This window comes from Pelecanus crispus, chromosome 4 (assembly GCF_030463565.1).
Source record: "Pelecanus crispus isolate bPelCri1 chromosome 4, bPelCri1.pri, whole genome shotgun sequence".
In the NCBI taxonomy this organism is placed as follows: Eukaryota; Metazoa; Chordata; class Aves; order Pelecaniformes; family Pelecanidae; genus Pelecanus; species Pelecanus crispus.
In genome coordinates this window covers 8724179-8738936 of record NC_134646.1, presented here as the reverse complement: position 1 = coordinate 8738936, position 14758 = coordinate 8724179, and the positions used below count along the sequence as shown (strand labels likewise).

Genomic DNA, 14758 nt, shown 5'->3' with positions numbered 1-14758 from the left:
ATTATGACGACTTCCTCACACTTTGCAAGGGCGTGGGATGCAAGAATACGGATGTTATTTAGGGTGGTCTTACTCTTCAGCTCTCCTACAAGTGTCTGTTACTGGGCAGGGGAGCACAGTGAGCCCCCACGCCACCACGTGCCTCCATCTCCTGCCACGCTGGCAGAAATAGCGGCTTCTCCCTCTCGCAGCTAGGGAAAAATGGAGAGGACAGGGCCAGGAGATGACCAATACCTACCCATGGACCAGGATCCATATAGAATCATGGAATGCTTTGGGTTGGAAGGGACCTTTAGAGGCCATCCAGCCCAACCCCCCTGCAGTGAGCAGGGACAGCTTTAACCAGACCAGGGTGCTCACAGCCCTGTCCAACCTGGCCTGGAATGTCTCCAGGGATGGGGCATCTACCACCTCTCTGGGCAACCTGTGCCAGTGCTTCACCACCCTCATTGTAAAAAATGTCTTCCTTATGTCTAGTCTAAATCTATTCTTCTTTAGCTTAAATCCATTATTCCTTGTCCTGTCACAACAGGCCTTGCTAAAAAGATTGCCCCCACCCTTCCTGTAGGCCCCCTTTAAGTACTGGAAGGTCTCAATAAGGTCTCCCCGCAGCCTTCTCCTCTCCAGGCTGAACAACCCCAGCTCCCTCAGCCTGGCCTCGTAGGAGAGGGGCTCCAGCCCTCGGATCATTTTGGTGGCCCTAATGTACACACCCATTGGTTTTATGCAGGTAAAAATAAATACTGATTTGAGAAACATTAATAGGGAAAGGGAAGAGCAAGCAGGGAGGAGGAGAAGCGTACTCACCGAAGGGGCAGTGGCAGTAGTAGCCCTCCACCCCGCTTTGGCAGGATCCACCATTGAAACAGGGGTTGCACTCGCAGTAATTGACAGTGGCGTCGCACGTTTTCCCTGCGATTAGGGAATAAAGGCAATTTCCAGGTCAGAGTATTCAGGTCAACAAGCAAGTCGGGCTGGTATTTAAGTAACGACCTTATGAACCGAGCTGAACGCGTGGCCAGGAGGGAGGGTGCCAGGGACCAGCTGCAGCTGCGGGACGGACAGAGGAAACACAGACACGATGCTGGGCGGCTCCAGCCCTGACACAGGCACAACACGTGGCCCAGACAACTTAACTTGGCTTTTCAAGTGCCTCTCTGTAATTATCTCATATAGGTATTGGTGGTTTGGTTTTTCTTTTTTTAAAAACTTTTTTTTTTTTTATTAGCTCGTGTTCATAAAAGAGAGATCATGAAATGAAAGGAAATGCTGAACTAGGGAAAAAAAAAAAAAAATTACCCCCTATTGAATGCAATGTACTCATTAGCATGAAGGAGATACAGACAGGCCTTGCTTGACCCTGTATGAACACGGCATGCTGAACACAGGCTGCTATTGTACATTATATGATTTTTCTTATTTTTCCTCATCAATTACAACCTCCTTCCTGACTCGGAGGGACCACAGTCCTCTGGAGCTAAAACAAGTTACCCTGGATACAGTCCTTTTCTAAGCAGACATTGTCACATGTGGTAAATATTATCCACCAGAGAATAAACTGAAATCACATAATTCATTTCAACAAGGAAGGGAACCAAAAGAAAAAGTTAAGATTTTAACAGATGCCGAATACCGACAAGGGGACTCTTTATACGAAACCAAAATTTTCTATGTACGGAAACATTCACTAAAGTATTGGTCTTCACTTCTAAGTTTTTCATTGCTTAGCTTTTATCAGTATAGCAACCCTTCACTTATATGCTACTCTTGGTACCTGCTTCCCATCTGCTAGCAGTGCCAGCCTTTGCTGCCTGCTCAGCAAAAACTTGAAAGTATCATGTTCGCCCCTCATGTTTCACTGCAAAAACTGGCAAAATCAGCCATGCTCTTCCAGACCCCTCCTTGAACTTCATCTAGGCCAGGATATATACACATAGCAAAGGCTAAGACCACCTTAATGCTTCTTATGGCACTGATAATGAATTTTTTTATTCCTCACACCGTATAAATATAACATACATCCAAGTTAAAAGTACAACATGAGCTTGCATAGAGGGTGTCCATTCTTGTATGTCACATGTATCTTACACACACAATTCTTACATCTCACATGACAGCAATGCACAATATGCAGTCCTTAGGGGTTGCTGGTCCCTAAAACTGTAGAAAATCAGGACTGTGTTATATTAACTCTGCTAGCTTTTTCAGAATTTCACAACTTCAGTCACCTAATTAAAAAAACCCTCTTTTTTTTCCCCTCTATTTTTCTGTTTATCCTAAAGAAGTTTGCAGGCGGTTCTTCCATGTGAGCAGTAGCCCTCCATCTGTGACTGCAAGCAGGATGGAAACGGAGCGCTGGAGGATTCCTGTGGTTAATATGTAACTTGTAGATTCACCATAAATCCAGGAAACATTTCCAGTGTCTGAATCTAATTATACTTTGGGGGTATTTATTTATATTTTATTCTCTAATGGGCATGACTGAAGGATGAGCTAACTTTTAATGTTAGATTTTGCTGTTTTCTTTATTTTAAAATTATGGTACATAGTACAGATCTTTGACTTACAGAGCAGAACATGTAGCAAGACTGAGGAAAAGATGCTTAAAATAGCTCAATGACGTTTCTTAGTTTTCACGAAAATCAAGTGTCACTAATAAGGCTTACTCAGTTTTTCGCAACTCATTCTAACTAAATACTCTTCTTTTTCTCAGCTAACATTAAAGCTGGCATATTTGCTGAATCAGCGACAGAATATGGGTATTTATTTTAGCTGCACAAATTTTAACCAGCAAATAACAACATCTTCTTCATATTTAACAGTTGTTTGAATAATTCTTGAAACTAATAAAAGTGTGTTTGCATTTTTTCCAACTGTTTTGACACAGGAGAAGACGAATACTCTGATTTAACAATTCATCAGAGCTATTAAAACTAATATTTATTAAAAATGAAGAACAAATTTCAGCTATTCTTTGCCATTCCCTGAAGTGCTAAGGACCTGGGAAAAATGTATCTATTTACATTTGGAATAATGATTCAACAAAAGATGTCTATGAAGCTTATTTTTCCTCTTTAAATGCATGTTAAGCATGCTTATCCTAGAAAGTAAGAGTCCTTCAGCCAGATATCAGCAGGACAAAAGTATAACTTGGGAATACTATTCAACAACTATAGTTCTGTATAAGGATTTAAAATAAATTACTTTGATAAAGCAAGATCATTAGAAAAACCTGGTAAACAGATGATAAGAGTTATAAACTGGAGACTGATAAATAAATAAGTAGGTAAACAGTATAATATAATGTCATATAACTACCAAAAGAACAGAAACTTATTTTTATTTAGTACATAACTCATTTTCAATTAAAAAAAAAATCCTGGCATGACAACCTAAAACTGTTAAAGACATCTGTTTTCCTGGTTTAAGATAATTTTTAGATATACTTTTTCTTTCTTCTAAAAGATTCCAACTCTCCTGAATTTACTCTATGCGTATCCCTCCAGGCAACCCTACCTACCAATTACTTTACATCAGCTTCTTCTGAAGACACTTGCTGCTACAAAGCCTCATTCCCTCTTTTCTGCAGAATCCTGAACTTCATCAATTCATCCAAATTTCCTGCTACCTTCAGATTTTTGGTCAGTCCCTCCTTAGACTCCTCTGTGACAGAAACTCTCGCGCATTCCTTGTCCGTCCTCTAAGGAAAGGTCTCCGTATGTCAAGCTATTATTGGCAGCCTGCATTGGTTACTCTGCTGAGATCCAGAGAGTTGTTATCAACTCCTGGTTTTTGGGCGTTGAACACCAGCGTTCAAACTGCACCTTCTTACTCTTCCCTTCTCATCTAAAGCACGTTCCTCCTGTGCTCCTATTTTTTCCCCCTCTGTTGTTATTGCCCAGACTTGGTTGGCAGAACTGGAACTTTCTAGACCTCTGAACAAGGACATATAGTCCAGAAATAATAGAAAAAGTTAGGCTGGAGGGACCTTGGAGGTCATGATGTCAAACCCCCATTCAAAGCAAGGCAACCTTCAAAGTTAGATCAGGTTCCTCAGGGCTTTACCAAGCAGGGTTTTTCTCTTGTTTGTCTTTTCTTCACCATGGGGATTCCTCCAGGTAAGTTGCTGTGATACCAGTTACAACGGGTACCAGTTACCACCGGTCCTGCAACTTCTACTAAACTTCAACATTTTTCTTTTAACACCTTATTCTTCTAGCAAGTAGAGCCATCCAAGATGGCAGCAGGTTGTTCTACCACTTGCAGTTATCTCTCTTGCAGCATGCTAATGCTAGCTTTCCAGTACCTCAGTAAAAGAGTGTATTTAATTGTTCAAGTCCACCCTGATGGCCTACTGGTCTCACAGGTTACAGACACAATAAGATGTGTACTAAAGATTTAGATTTGGAAAAAGAAAACATAGCTTGCAAACCCATTGCTTTTGCTGTTCCGCCTAAGATATTATGCTTAGAGACTATTTTTTGTGGAGAGCAAAAAAAAGAGAAAAAAGTTTCAGAGAGGACTGTTTTTCTTGAGTAGAGAATTTACACAAGTACTAGCTATTTTGAAATTCTCTCTTGCACAGGTAAATCATTCAAAGAACTTTACTGGATTGAAGAGGATAAGAAACTGTTTGCCACTATGCAGAAAAGCATCCTCACTTGAACCCAAGTGCAGAGTTTTACTGCGTTCCAGAAAGATAATGCCAATAATCTTAACCTCACAAAAATAGAGTATTTCTGGTTTTCAGAGGTCGTTTTCCAACACAGTCTGCTGATTTAAGTTTTACAACATGAATTTAAGAGTAATGTTCTGATAGACCTTTATCCCACCTAAATAATGTGCCTTGAAAAATGATGAGATGTATGTGCTTTCATGGCCTATGCAAGTCAGTTTTCAAGAAGCATTTTCACACATTCAGACTACTATGCACTTCTCAGCTGGGGAATAATTTTATTTGGACAGCGTAAAGAATTAGGCTAATCATATATGCTTGATTAGCGTTTCAGGGTATCAAATCCAGTGAGGGGAAGGAAATGCCTCAGCCAGTGTTTTGGGAACCAGGAAGACTCCAAACCAGAGCCACCCCAGTAACACTCCAGTTCAGGTGAACGTTGCAGTTAGTTGAGCTTATAGATCTCTTCTAGCTGAAATATTCAAAGATTCGGGGTATTAATTTTTGTGTCAGAAAGATCTTTTTCTGAAGACCACGAAAATTAGGATAATGCTGGATAATTGATAACAGAGAGCATTCAGCATTTATCATTCATCACCTCAAGTTGATGATATCACATGCAGAGGCTTATGCAAAAAACTAACTTCCTGAGAATTTTTTTTTTAATTGAAAAATGTAACAGGAACAGATACCAGCTGAACGCTCTTGGGTTAGATTTCAGCTGATTTGAGAGTTGTAGTTTTTGTGGTTCTCTGTATCCATCTTTGGTTGTTCTAACATTTTAATCTTGCATTTGAAACAATTTCACAAACCTACATTCCTTCATCTTAATGACTCCTGGAAAATAGGAAATGAAGGGTTCAAAGGAAGGGCAGACAACTACTGTAAATCACAAAGTATATTCCCTTCAGAAAGTGATTATTTTAAAAACAAAACCTGATCATCATTAAGAGATGTAATTATAACAGATTGTTTAAACCCTAATGATGTTGCTCTGAGGTAATCATTCTTTATAATCCTATTCAGTGAAAAGAACTACATTACCTTTACAGTATGATGAAGTGAAATGCAGCTGACAAAACATAATAAATCAAGGAAAAGTAAGACTCTCAGTTTTCAGGTAGGCTATTATAAAGGTCTACAGCTCATGTACTCTAATTTACGGTGAACAGAGAGTCTGTCTCAGGAAATACTAATTTCTAGTTGTATGCAGTACCATGTAAATATTATTTTTTTTACCAAGCATGCAAATTCAATTATGAGACGGTACGTTCATTCCAAGAGAAGCAGCAAAGCTATGTATATGGTAAACTGAATTAGAAATTCACTATTTTGGATGTCTCTTTCTTTTTGCTGCACTCAAGGTTTATATTCATAAAGAAACAGTTTCAGGCTTTGTTTTCACATTCACTATGGCTATCTTTAATCATATATGAATCAGGATTAAACGCCCAAGCAGCTGTGTTCTCTTTCTGTTGGCAGTATAATAATGATGTAATAGTCTCTATGTCAAGCATTCTCAAACAATCTGTATTCTGACATTTGCTTGCAGAACTTATTGAATATTAAATTTGCAGAGTTTCAAATATGCTTTTGCAGACATAAAATGTCTAAATATACTGAATATTAATTGTGATCTTATCTAACAAGCTCTGCTGATATTCAACTCCAAAGATACTTTGGTTTTTAATTAAATACTTTTGGTGCCTTTTGTTTTCTGTCTTCTTCAATCCAGACACTTAAATAATTCTTGATTCTGCAATGGCCAACCGATTTAAAAAGATCTGACTCCCAAACAGAAACGTCTGCCCCAGTGGTAGTCCATTTTAAAGTTATTTGTGCTGACAAGGAGTTTAAGAAAGCTCACATCAGATGCCACATTTAATCCATGGCATGAAAAAATCCAACACTTCAAACTGTAAGAGTCTCTCATCACATTTTCTTACTTAAAACGTTCTTCTTTTTTCAAGCTTGTCACATGCAGAGCTTTATTTTTAGCTGACATACGGGTTGAACATTAAGATATGAACTTTAATACCAGAAAAAATTAGCTGGACGTTTCTTTAATGTTTCAAATTATGGGCTAGAGGCATACACCATAGTATGCTGCTAGAGTTAATGAAGTGTTTTGCTTCATTGCAACAGCAAACATATGCCCATGTAATCTCTGGTGCTAATGACCTAAAGAGTTACAGGGGATAGGTCCCTTAGAATTATTTTGCCATGCTTCTGGCAAAATAATTTGATGTACTAATACAACATGAAATAAAATCCTGGATTGGTAACTTAATTAGAACCGCTTGTCAATTAACAATAATTGCTTCTGACCTGAGGCTCAGTAGTACATTTGTGAGGCTCACACAAAAGATCACATCAGTGTCCTTGATATCAACAGACCTTTCAAACTGAGTATGTATTCACTGCTGTGGCTGTGTTTTAAATGAAGTAGTTAAACCTTTACTTTGAAATTGATTAACCTGCTCCTTTGCAATAAAGTGTATCACATCTCCTGGTTTAAGAAAAAAAAAAATCACCAATCTGGTTTAAGAAAAAAACCAAAAGAACCATCAACCTCCTCATCACTCCACTGGTTACAAATGAGTTTTGGTGGCAGCGGTGGCAAGCCCGAATACCCACACCGTAATGAGCCCGGCTGTACCGACCTGGGCTGCCCTGGGGCACCTGCAATACAGAAACACTCCTCAGAAAAGGTAACAAAAGCCTTACGTAATATTCTCTGCTTAGATTTTTTTACAATGTCTGTAAAAACTGGCCATAAGCAATGCTTAAAATTGTTCAGACCTTCCTTAAATATCAGACTCGTGACAGAAGCAAACATCCGCCTGCTTTTCTAGGGATAAAACGCTGCTATGTTTGAATGCGTAATAAACATTAGAGAAAAAATACTCAGAAGAGGTAGAAATGTTGCAGACATTTCCGCTGTTAACGAAAACAATAAATGACAAAGGGACAAAATACAGAACAGACATGCTTGATCATTTTGCCCCAATTATGTTTTTTCCAATATCCTTAATCTCTTTTCTGTCTTGTATAACTGTAAGCAATTTGGGGCAGAGGCCGATTTTCTTGCTTGGCACACTCCTAGCAGACTTGAAATGCTATCACAATATGCGTAACAATAACAAGAACAGAAAAATCATACTTGAGCACTGGAAATGGTTTCTACATATTTAATAAATTAAAATAGCTCTCGTAAAAATCTTTCTGTTCTAATGCAAATCAGGAAAGTGAGATTTGCCTGAGGACAGAGATAAAATAAAGTAATACTGTGGGCACCTGGTCTTCTGAGTTTTCATAACTAAAAATACCTCATTTTGTGCGATCTCTTCACCTATTGGGGATGCTCATATTCATAATCTTGTGCTAAAAAGGCACATTTCTGCCCTCTTTCCATCTCTTCTGGACTGTAAGACACAGAGAAGTAAAAGCGTACCTGTATACCCGGTTTTACAAACGCAGTTGAAGCTTCCTGGGAAGTTCTGGCAGGCAGCACCGTTTTTGCATGGGTTGGAAAGGCACTCGTTGACGTCCCTCTCGCAGGCCATGCCAGTGAAGCCCTCTGGGCAACTGCAGGAGAAGCCCCCCACCAAGTTGTGGCAAGTCCCGTCGTTGTGGCAGGGGGAAGGGAGGCATTCGTCGATGTCCATCTCGCACAGACTCCCATCGTACCCTGGCATGCACCTGCACACGAAGGGCCGGAGGGGCTCGTTGGCCACGATGATGACGGGGACGCTCTCGTGGCTCTTCAGAGCCGGGCCCACTGCCAACCTCCGCAGGCAGCTCCCTCCGTTCTGGCAGGGGCTCTGCAGGCACCAGTCGTGGTCCACAGCCTCGATCCGCACCCCGCTCTGGCGGAAGAGGACATCTTTGATGCTCTCAAAGAAGGTGGCCACGCCGCTGGGATTCACGTACTGGTTGTTGCCGCGTTTGACGGCTGCCATCAGGAAGGTGTGGTTGCTCTCCTCATACAGCCCGTAGAGCTGGATGGCGGTGCCCAGCCCGGTCAGCTGGGAGCTAGCGATGCGTAAGAAGTGGAGATAGTGATTCGTCAGGAAATCCCGCACGCTGTGGGTGCTCAGGCGGAGGAGGATGCTGTTGTCAATGGTGGCATTGCCGAAGCCCGTGAAGAAAATGCGGATGCTGCTCGTGACGGCACCATGCAGCCCATCGTTGCTGAGGACAGCCAGGTCAAATGTGCCATCCGTGGACCTTGCCTGCGAGTGCAGCTCACAGGTACCCCCAGGAATGCTGAAGAGGCTGGTGACTCCTGAGGTGAGGGAGCACTGGAAGCTGTCTAGCACATCTGGATCTTGCGGCTTTACGTTGCCCAAAATTCCACCTGGGAAGAGGTTGCCATAATAGTGAACAAAGATTTCTACCGTTCTGGGCTGAGACGGGTTGTCGTTTTGGTCTATTACCTTGATCTGCACAGTTCCTGTGGAAGACATTTGAGGAACGCCAGAGTCTCTCGTAACCACCGACAGGTAGAAATCGCTGATTTGCTCCCTGTCGATCTCTCTTGTCGTTGTCAGCACGCCAGCGGTGCTAAGGCTGAAGTAGCTAGTTGCGGGACCAGTGCTGAGCAAGTAATACGTAAAGGGACCTTGGTTCGGAGGGAGATCAGGATCTGACGATTGAAGCGTCATCACAAGCGTTCCCGCACGGTTATTCTCCATGACTTCTCCTTGGCTGGTGGACAAAGTAGGGCCGTTGTCGTTGATATCTTCCAAAGTTACCAATAAAGAGGCACTTCCTGTAGCAGATGGCGTTCCCGAATCGATGGCCAGCACAGACAGGTTGTACACAGGCAACGTTTCTCGATCCAGCTCTGCAGTGACCGTCACCTGTCCTGTCTGGGGATTGATGGAAAAGGCACTGTTGTTGTTGCCAGACCCAATGAAATAGGAAAACCTGCTCCAGCTAGGGACAGAATCTGAATCAAAGGCACTCACGAACGTGACATGGGTGCCTGGAGGAACACCCTCACTGATTCGTATATTGTAGGTTCCCAAGGTAAAAACGGGAGGATCATTGGCATCCAGTATAGTGATATTAACAGTTACTTCATCTATATCTGCACCACGAATGCTCCCAAAATTTTTTGCAAGGACTTTCAAAGAGACGCGTTCTTCTTTTTCTCTGTCGAGAGGTCCTGAAACATAGATCTGGCCACTTTTCTCATCTATCTGGAAGCCTTTCTTTCTGCTGTTGCCAAAGATAAGGTAGTGGACTTCTCCATCAGTTCCCATATCACGATCACTTGCAAAAACTTCACCTACAACAGTACCTTTGGAGGCTGCCTCAGAAACCTCAAAATAATAAAGCTTGGACACAAAACGAGGCACATATTCATTTGTCCCTTCTAACTGGATGTTGACACTAGCAAAGCTGCACCTCTCTTCATCCGGAACATTAAAAGCCTTTACTGTTAAATGGTAACTTTGCTTTGTTTCATAATCTAAAAATCCCTGGGTGGTGATCGTTCCTGTATTGGGATCAATGACAAAGAGGTCACTATCTGAGGACTGAATAGCATATGCAATCACAGCGTTAGGTCCAGAGTCAGCATCAGTGGCATTTAAACGAATAACAGTTGTCCCACTGGGGGCATTTTCTAACACGTTGGGAAAGTAGTCCTCAGGGCTGAATGCTGGAGAATTATCATTCACATCAATGACATTTACAGTGACACTGCAGTAGCCTGTTCTGGACACCCATCCTCCATCCGTGGCAGTAACAACGAGCTCATGCTTTTGGCATAACTCAAAATCGAGTGGTTTTGCTAGTGTCAGCGTACCGGTAGTTGTATTAATAGCAAAGACGCCAGCCTCATTCCCAGAGGAAATATTATATGTGATTAGTCCGTTCATAGCGGCATCTCTGTCTCGGGCTGAAACCGTCCTGACCACTGTTCCAACAGAGTGACTCTCCGGGATAGTAACGCTCATGCGGCTTTGAGAAAACTCAGGCGTATGGTAATTTTCCTCTGTTACTACTATTTCAACAGCTACCTCGGATGAGAGTGGAGGATTACCTTTATCCTTTGCTTTCACTTTAAAGAGGAAGTTTTTGTTCAAATCAGCCATTAGTGAAGATGACACAGAAATCCAGCCTGTACTCCTGTCCAGCCTGAATTTATTAGTTTTGCTTTCATCAGAGATAAAGTACTCCACTTCAGAATTCAAGCCAAAGTCTTTGTCATCCACTGCAGTAACTTTAATTAAGTTTGTGCCAACTCTCACGTTCTTAGTAACAGGAGTAAAGTATTTATGAGTGAGGAACAGCGGCGCGTTGTCGTTGCTGTCTACTATGTTAATGGTGACCGTTGTCTCGCTCATTAACGGAGGACTGCCTCGGTCTGAAGAAGTAACGATGAAGCTGTGCCTATTAATGTTGACATTGCTTGAACCGCTGGAGTTTTGGTACCTTAAATACTGCTTGTTGAAAATTTCCCCTGTGGTTGCATTAATTCGGAAGAACTCGGACTGGGATTTTATGAAGTAGAAGACTTGGCCATTCGACCCTTCATCGGGATCGGTGGCTGAAACCTGGGTGACCTTCAACCCAATCCCAGGAAGTTCGGGACACTCCAGGTAATAGGATGGCTTTGTAAATCGTGGGGCATTGTCGTTGACATCTGTGACAAATATGGTGACATCCGTGCTCACTGTCCACCCGGAGTCATGCGCAGAGACCCTGATTCTGTAGCGGTCTGTGTCCTCCCTGTTTAGTGGTCTGCTGATGGTGATGTCCCCAGTGCTGGGATTTATGGTGAACGGGAGACTTGTATCCCTTATGGAGTACCTGCTGACTGCGTTCACCCCAATGTCTTCATCTGATGTCGTGACTCGGCTTACCGTAAAACCCAGAGGTGCATTTTCAGGCACAGAAGCACTGAATATCTGGGAAAACCTTGGAGCATTGTCATTTTCATCTAAAATATTAATGATAACTTTAACCGTCGTGCTCTGGAGCGGGGTGCCTTTATCTGAAGCTTTTATGGTTAGTGTGTATCGAGACAATTTCTCCCTGTCCAAGGGTCTGACACTTCTGATCTCACCAGTGGCTCGATTGATACTGAAACTATTTTCTGTATTGCCCTCAATTATTTCATAATTTACCTCTCCATTTAGACCACTGTCCCTGTCAACAGCAGCCACCGTCAGTATCTTCCGTGGGGACAGGTTCTCCACTATTTCTGCAATGAAGGGGTCTTGCTCAAACTCTGGCGCGTTATCATTGACATCTATCACCGTTACTTCCAGTTTCTTATATGAGGAAAAGGGAGGAAAGCCCGTATCTCTGGCCTCAATCCAAACCACGTATTTCTGTATGGCTTCGAAATCGAAAGCCCGCCCGACAGAAAGCTGTCCTGTCACCTGGTCGACCAGGAAGGTGCTGCCCAGGTTACCACTAGCAATGTAGTAAGACAAGGAGCCTCCTCTGGCTGAAGTCCCGGAGACAGTGGTGACAAGCGTACCGACTGCTTGGTTTTCAGGAAACGTGAAGGTCTCCTGATCCGCCTGAACGCGAGGAAATTCTGCTCTGTTCACAAACCTCACGGTGACAGTTGTAGAGTCTGTCTTGGGGTACCGGCCTCCATCCCTCACATGAACAGAGATGGTGACTTCAGACTCTCCTGCCAGCAGGTTTGCAGCCAGGATTGCCCCCCTTGCTGGGTCGATGTGGAATTTCTCGGAGTTTTTCCCCATGAGGGAATAATGGAGCTCAGCATTGGAGCCAGCATCTGCATCGGTGACAGTCACAGCAAACACAAACGAGCCTGAAACGGAGAACAAAGTTAGGGCATCTTCAAATGCACCGATCGTGGGAAAGGTGATGCCAGCTTTTCACTCAGAAGCACTCGGGAGGGTCACCCTCCCCAAATTCATCCTGGAGCAGTATGCTCTTCTTCACGCTGCTCTGAAATGAACTGTTTTTTTCACAAGGTAAGTTAAGCAAGGGGTAGGTGAGTTTGTGAGCCTGCAAGACACGCACAGGGCCAAAAAACATGGGGTTGAACAGATGTCAGTGGCTGCACATACATCTGCACCAGAAAATGGACCTGCAACTTTTTGGAAGTCTAGCATCCCATTTCTAGAACATTCACATTCTGAAAGCCATAAATCCTGTAAATTTGAATGATATTTTGATTTTTTTTTTCATTACTCATAGTTTATTTATCCATGTAAAAAAAACCCTGGAATCCAATGACTTACTTCAGCTTACGTAAGTGAACAGGAAGCACCCATGGACATTTACCCTAGACACCCGCCTTCCCTTGCAGCCCCTTTTCTTCCTGTTCCCCAGATGCTGCTCCTTTCCCCCAACAGCCTCACTTATGATTTTGTAAGAGTATTCTGAGGGCAGTAACTAATGGGAGTGCATTTGTAAAAGCATGCTGGTCTGCTGAGATAGAGGTAAAATCACATAGAAATACAAAACTATTGCACCCTAGTGCAATAACATGAATATATTATGTTTCAGGTGTTTCAAATTTATGCTTCAAAATGAGTTTGACTGTATGGGCGTCATTTGCATTAACTTCTACATTTCCCTATCTGCCAGGAGAATCCAGAGTGTTCTTTTGCACTGGAGTTTACAGATGTAATGCACAGCATGTCTTTCAAATTTGACACTGTCCAACCAATTTGCAGAACGCTCTGTTGATGTTTTACTGGTCCTGAAATTTAGAAAATACCCACTCCTGTATAAAAATCATGTTGTTTTCAACCTCTTAAGGCAAAATCATTTACAAGCAGGAATGACTTTGACAGCATTCCCTTAAAACTATACTTCATGTCACTATTTGTCATGTGCAATGATTTCTACTCCAGGGGGAGGAATATTCAGACAAGAACAGTATTCAAACCCTTGTGAGAAATAGGACAAGGAAAAAAATTAAGATTTCTGCTGCAGTTAAGCAAATTATATTATTAATTATTAATATTACTAGTTCCCCCTTTTAAACTTGATTAAAAAATAACAACAAAATTAAGGTTTTTCTTTCAAAATGTACACTAGATATTCTGTGATTGGAATAAAAACAGAAGTCTTGATCAAGTTATAAGGGTTTGTTCTTTTTTTTTTGGAAAAGCTATTTCAGATGCTACATTGGACTGCAATAAAGTTGTGTTGGTTTTTTTTTTAATGGATGTAACGCCTGCTAGTAACATCATTGTCAACAGCCTTTCAAAATAATGTGAAAAGATATTGACATTTCCTTTTAAATAAAAGTGAACTGCCAACTGAGGAAGTTGCAAATAAATAAAGTGTATACATCCCTAGGTTTTTGCTAAGTTAAAAACAGAGTAAACACAGCTTAGGCTTTCTATATGTTTCTAGTTATAATGGGTTTCATAGAAAAAACATCCAAAAAGATATTGCCAGAAAACGTCAGTTAAACCTATGTGTACTACTCAAATGCATTTAAAGAAACAGCCCAAAAAGAACCACACAAAGGAACTGTGCCCTAGTCAGAATACACAAAGATTCGCCAATGCAATAATAAAATAATTTCATAATGCTGTTCTGGAAACAGGGAAGAAATGTAAACAAATTCATTCTTCCATAAAAAGGAGAAGTATTTGCAATTGTTTAGAATTTAGAGAGAAAACCCAAGACATGGAAATAAGCCCTTTTTTTTGTTCTTTTAAAGGAAAATTTGTTTTGTAAACCATTTGTCTTGGAATCCTCTCTGTAGGCATCACATATCCATGTATGCGTATGCGTGTGAAAACACACAGCATTGCTGACTTCCATAGCCAGCCACTCTGACTGCAGATGGTGGATCTGTGGTAAGGCAGTGATCATATTATAAAATCCTTTTACTGTTTTGAGATAGTAGAGGTACCGGTATTAGTCCATTTTAAATCTTGGAAAAAAATCTCAAAATAGCAGAATCGTTCAGTAAATTCTCTCTATCCTCATGCAAATATACATATTCTCCTTTCTTTCCCCTTGCAATGTCAATTCTGCAAATAGAAAATATTTGTATTTTGGACTTGTATTTATTATACTAATATATTTATTTTTCAGGTTTGTTTAAACATAAACTGAATC

The 14758-nt window shown here is 41.5% G+C and overlaps 1 protein-coding gene across 1 annotated transcript in view; it reads right to left on the bottom strand.

The window, feature by feature from the left end:
• FAT4 (FAT atypical cadherin 4) overlaps positions 1-14758 on the bottom strand; it is a 151413-nt gene that overhangs the window by 20536 nt on the left and 116119 nt on the right. Inside the window, exons 9-10 of the mRNA XM_075709408.1 lie at positions 8130-12479; positions 808-912 (exon numbers count right to left, since the gene is read on the bottom strand). Of these exons, the coding sequence (XP_075565523.1) occupies positions 808-912; positions 8130-12479 (4455 nt within the window). The remainder of the gene's footprint in view (positions 1-807; positions 913-8129; positions 12480-14758) is intronic.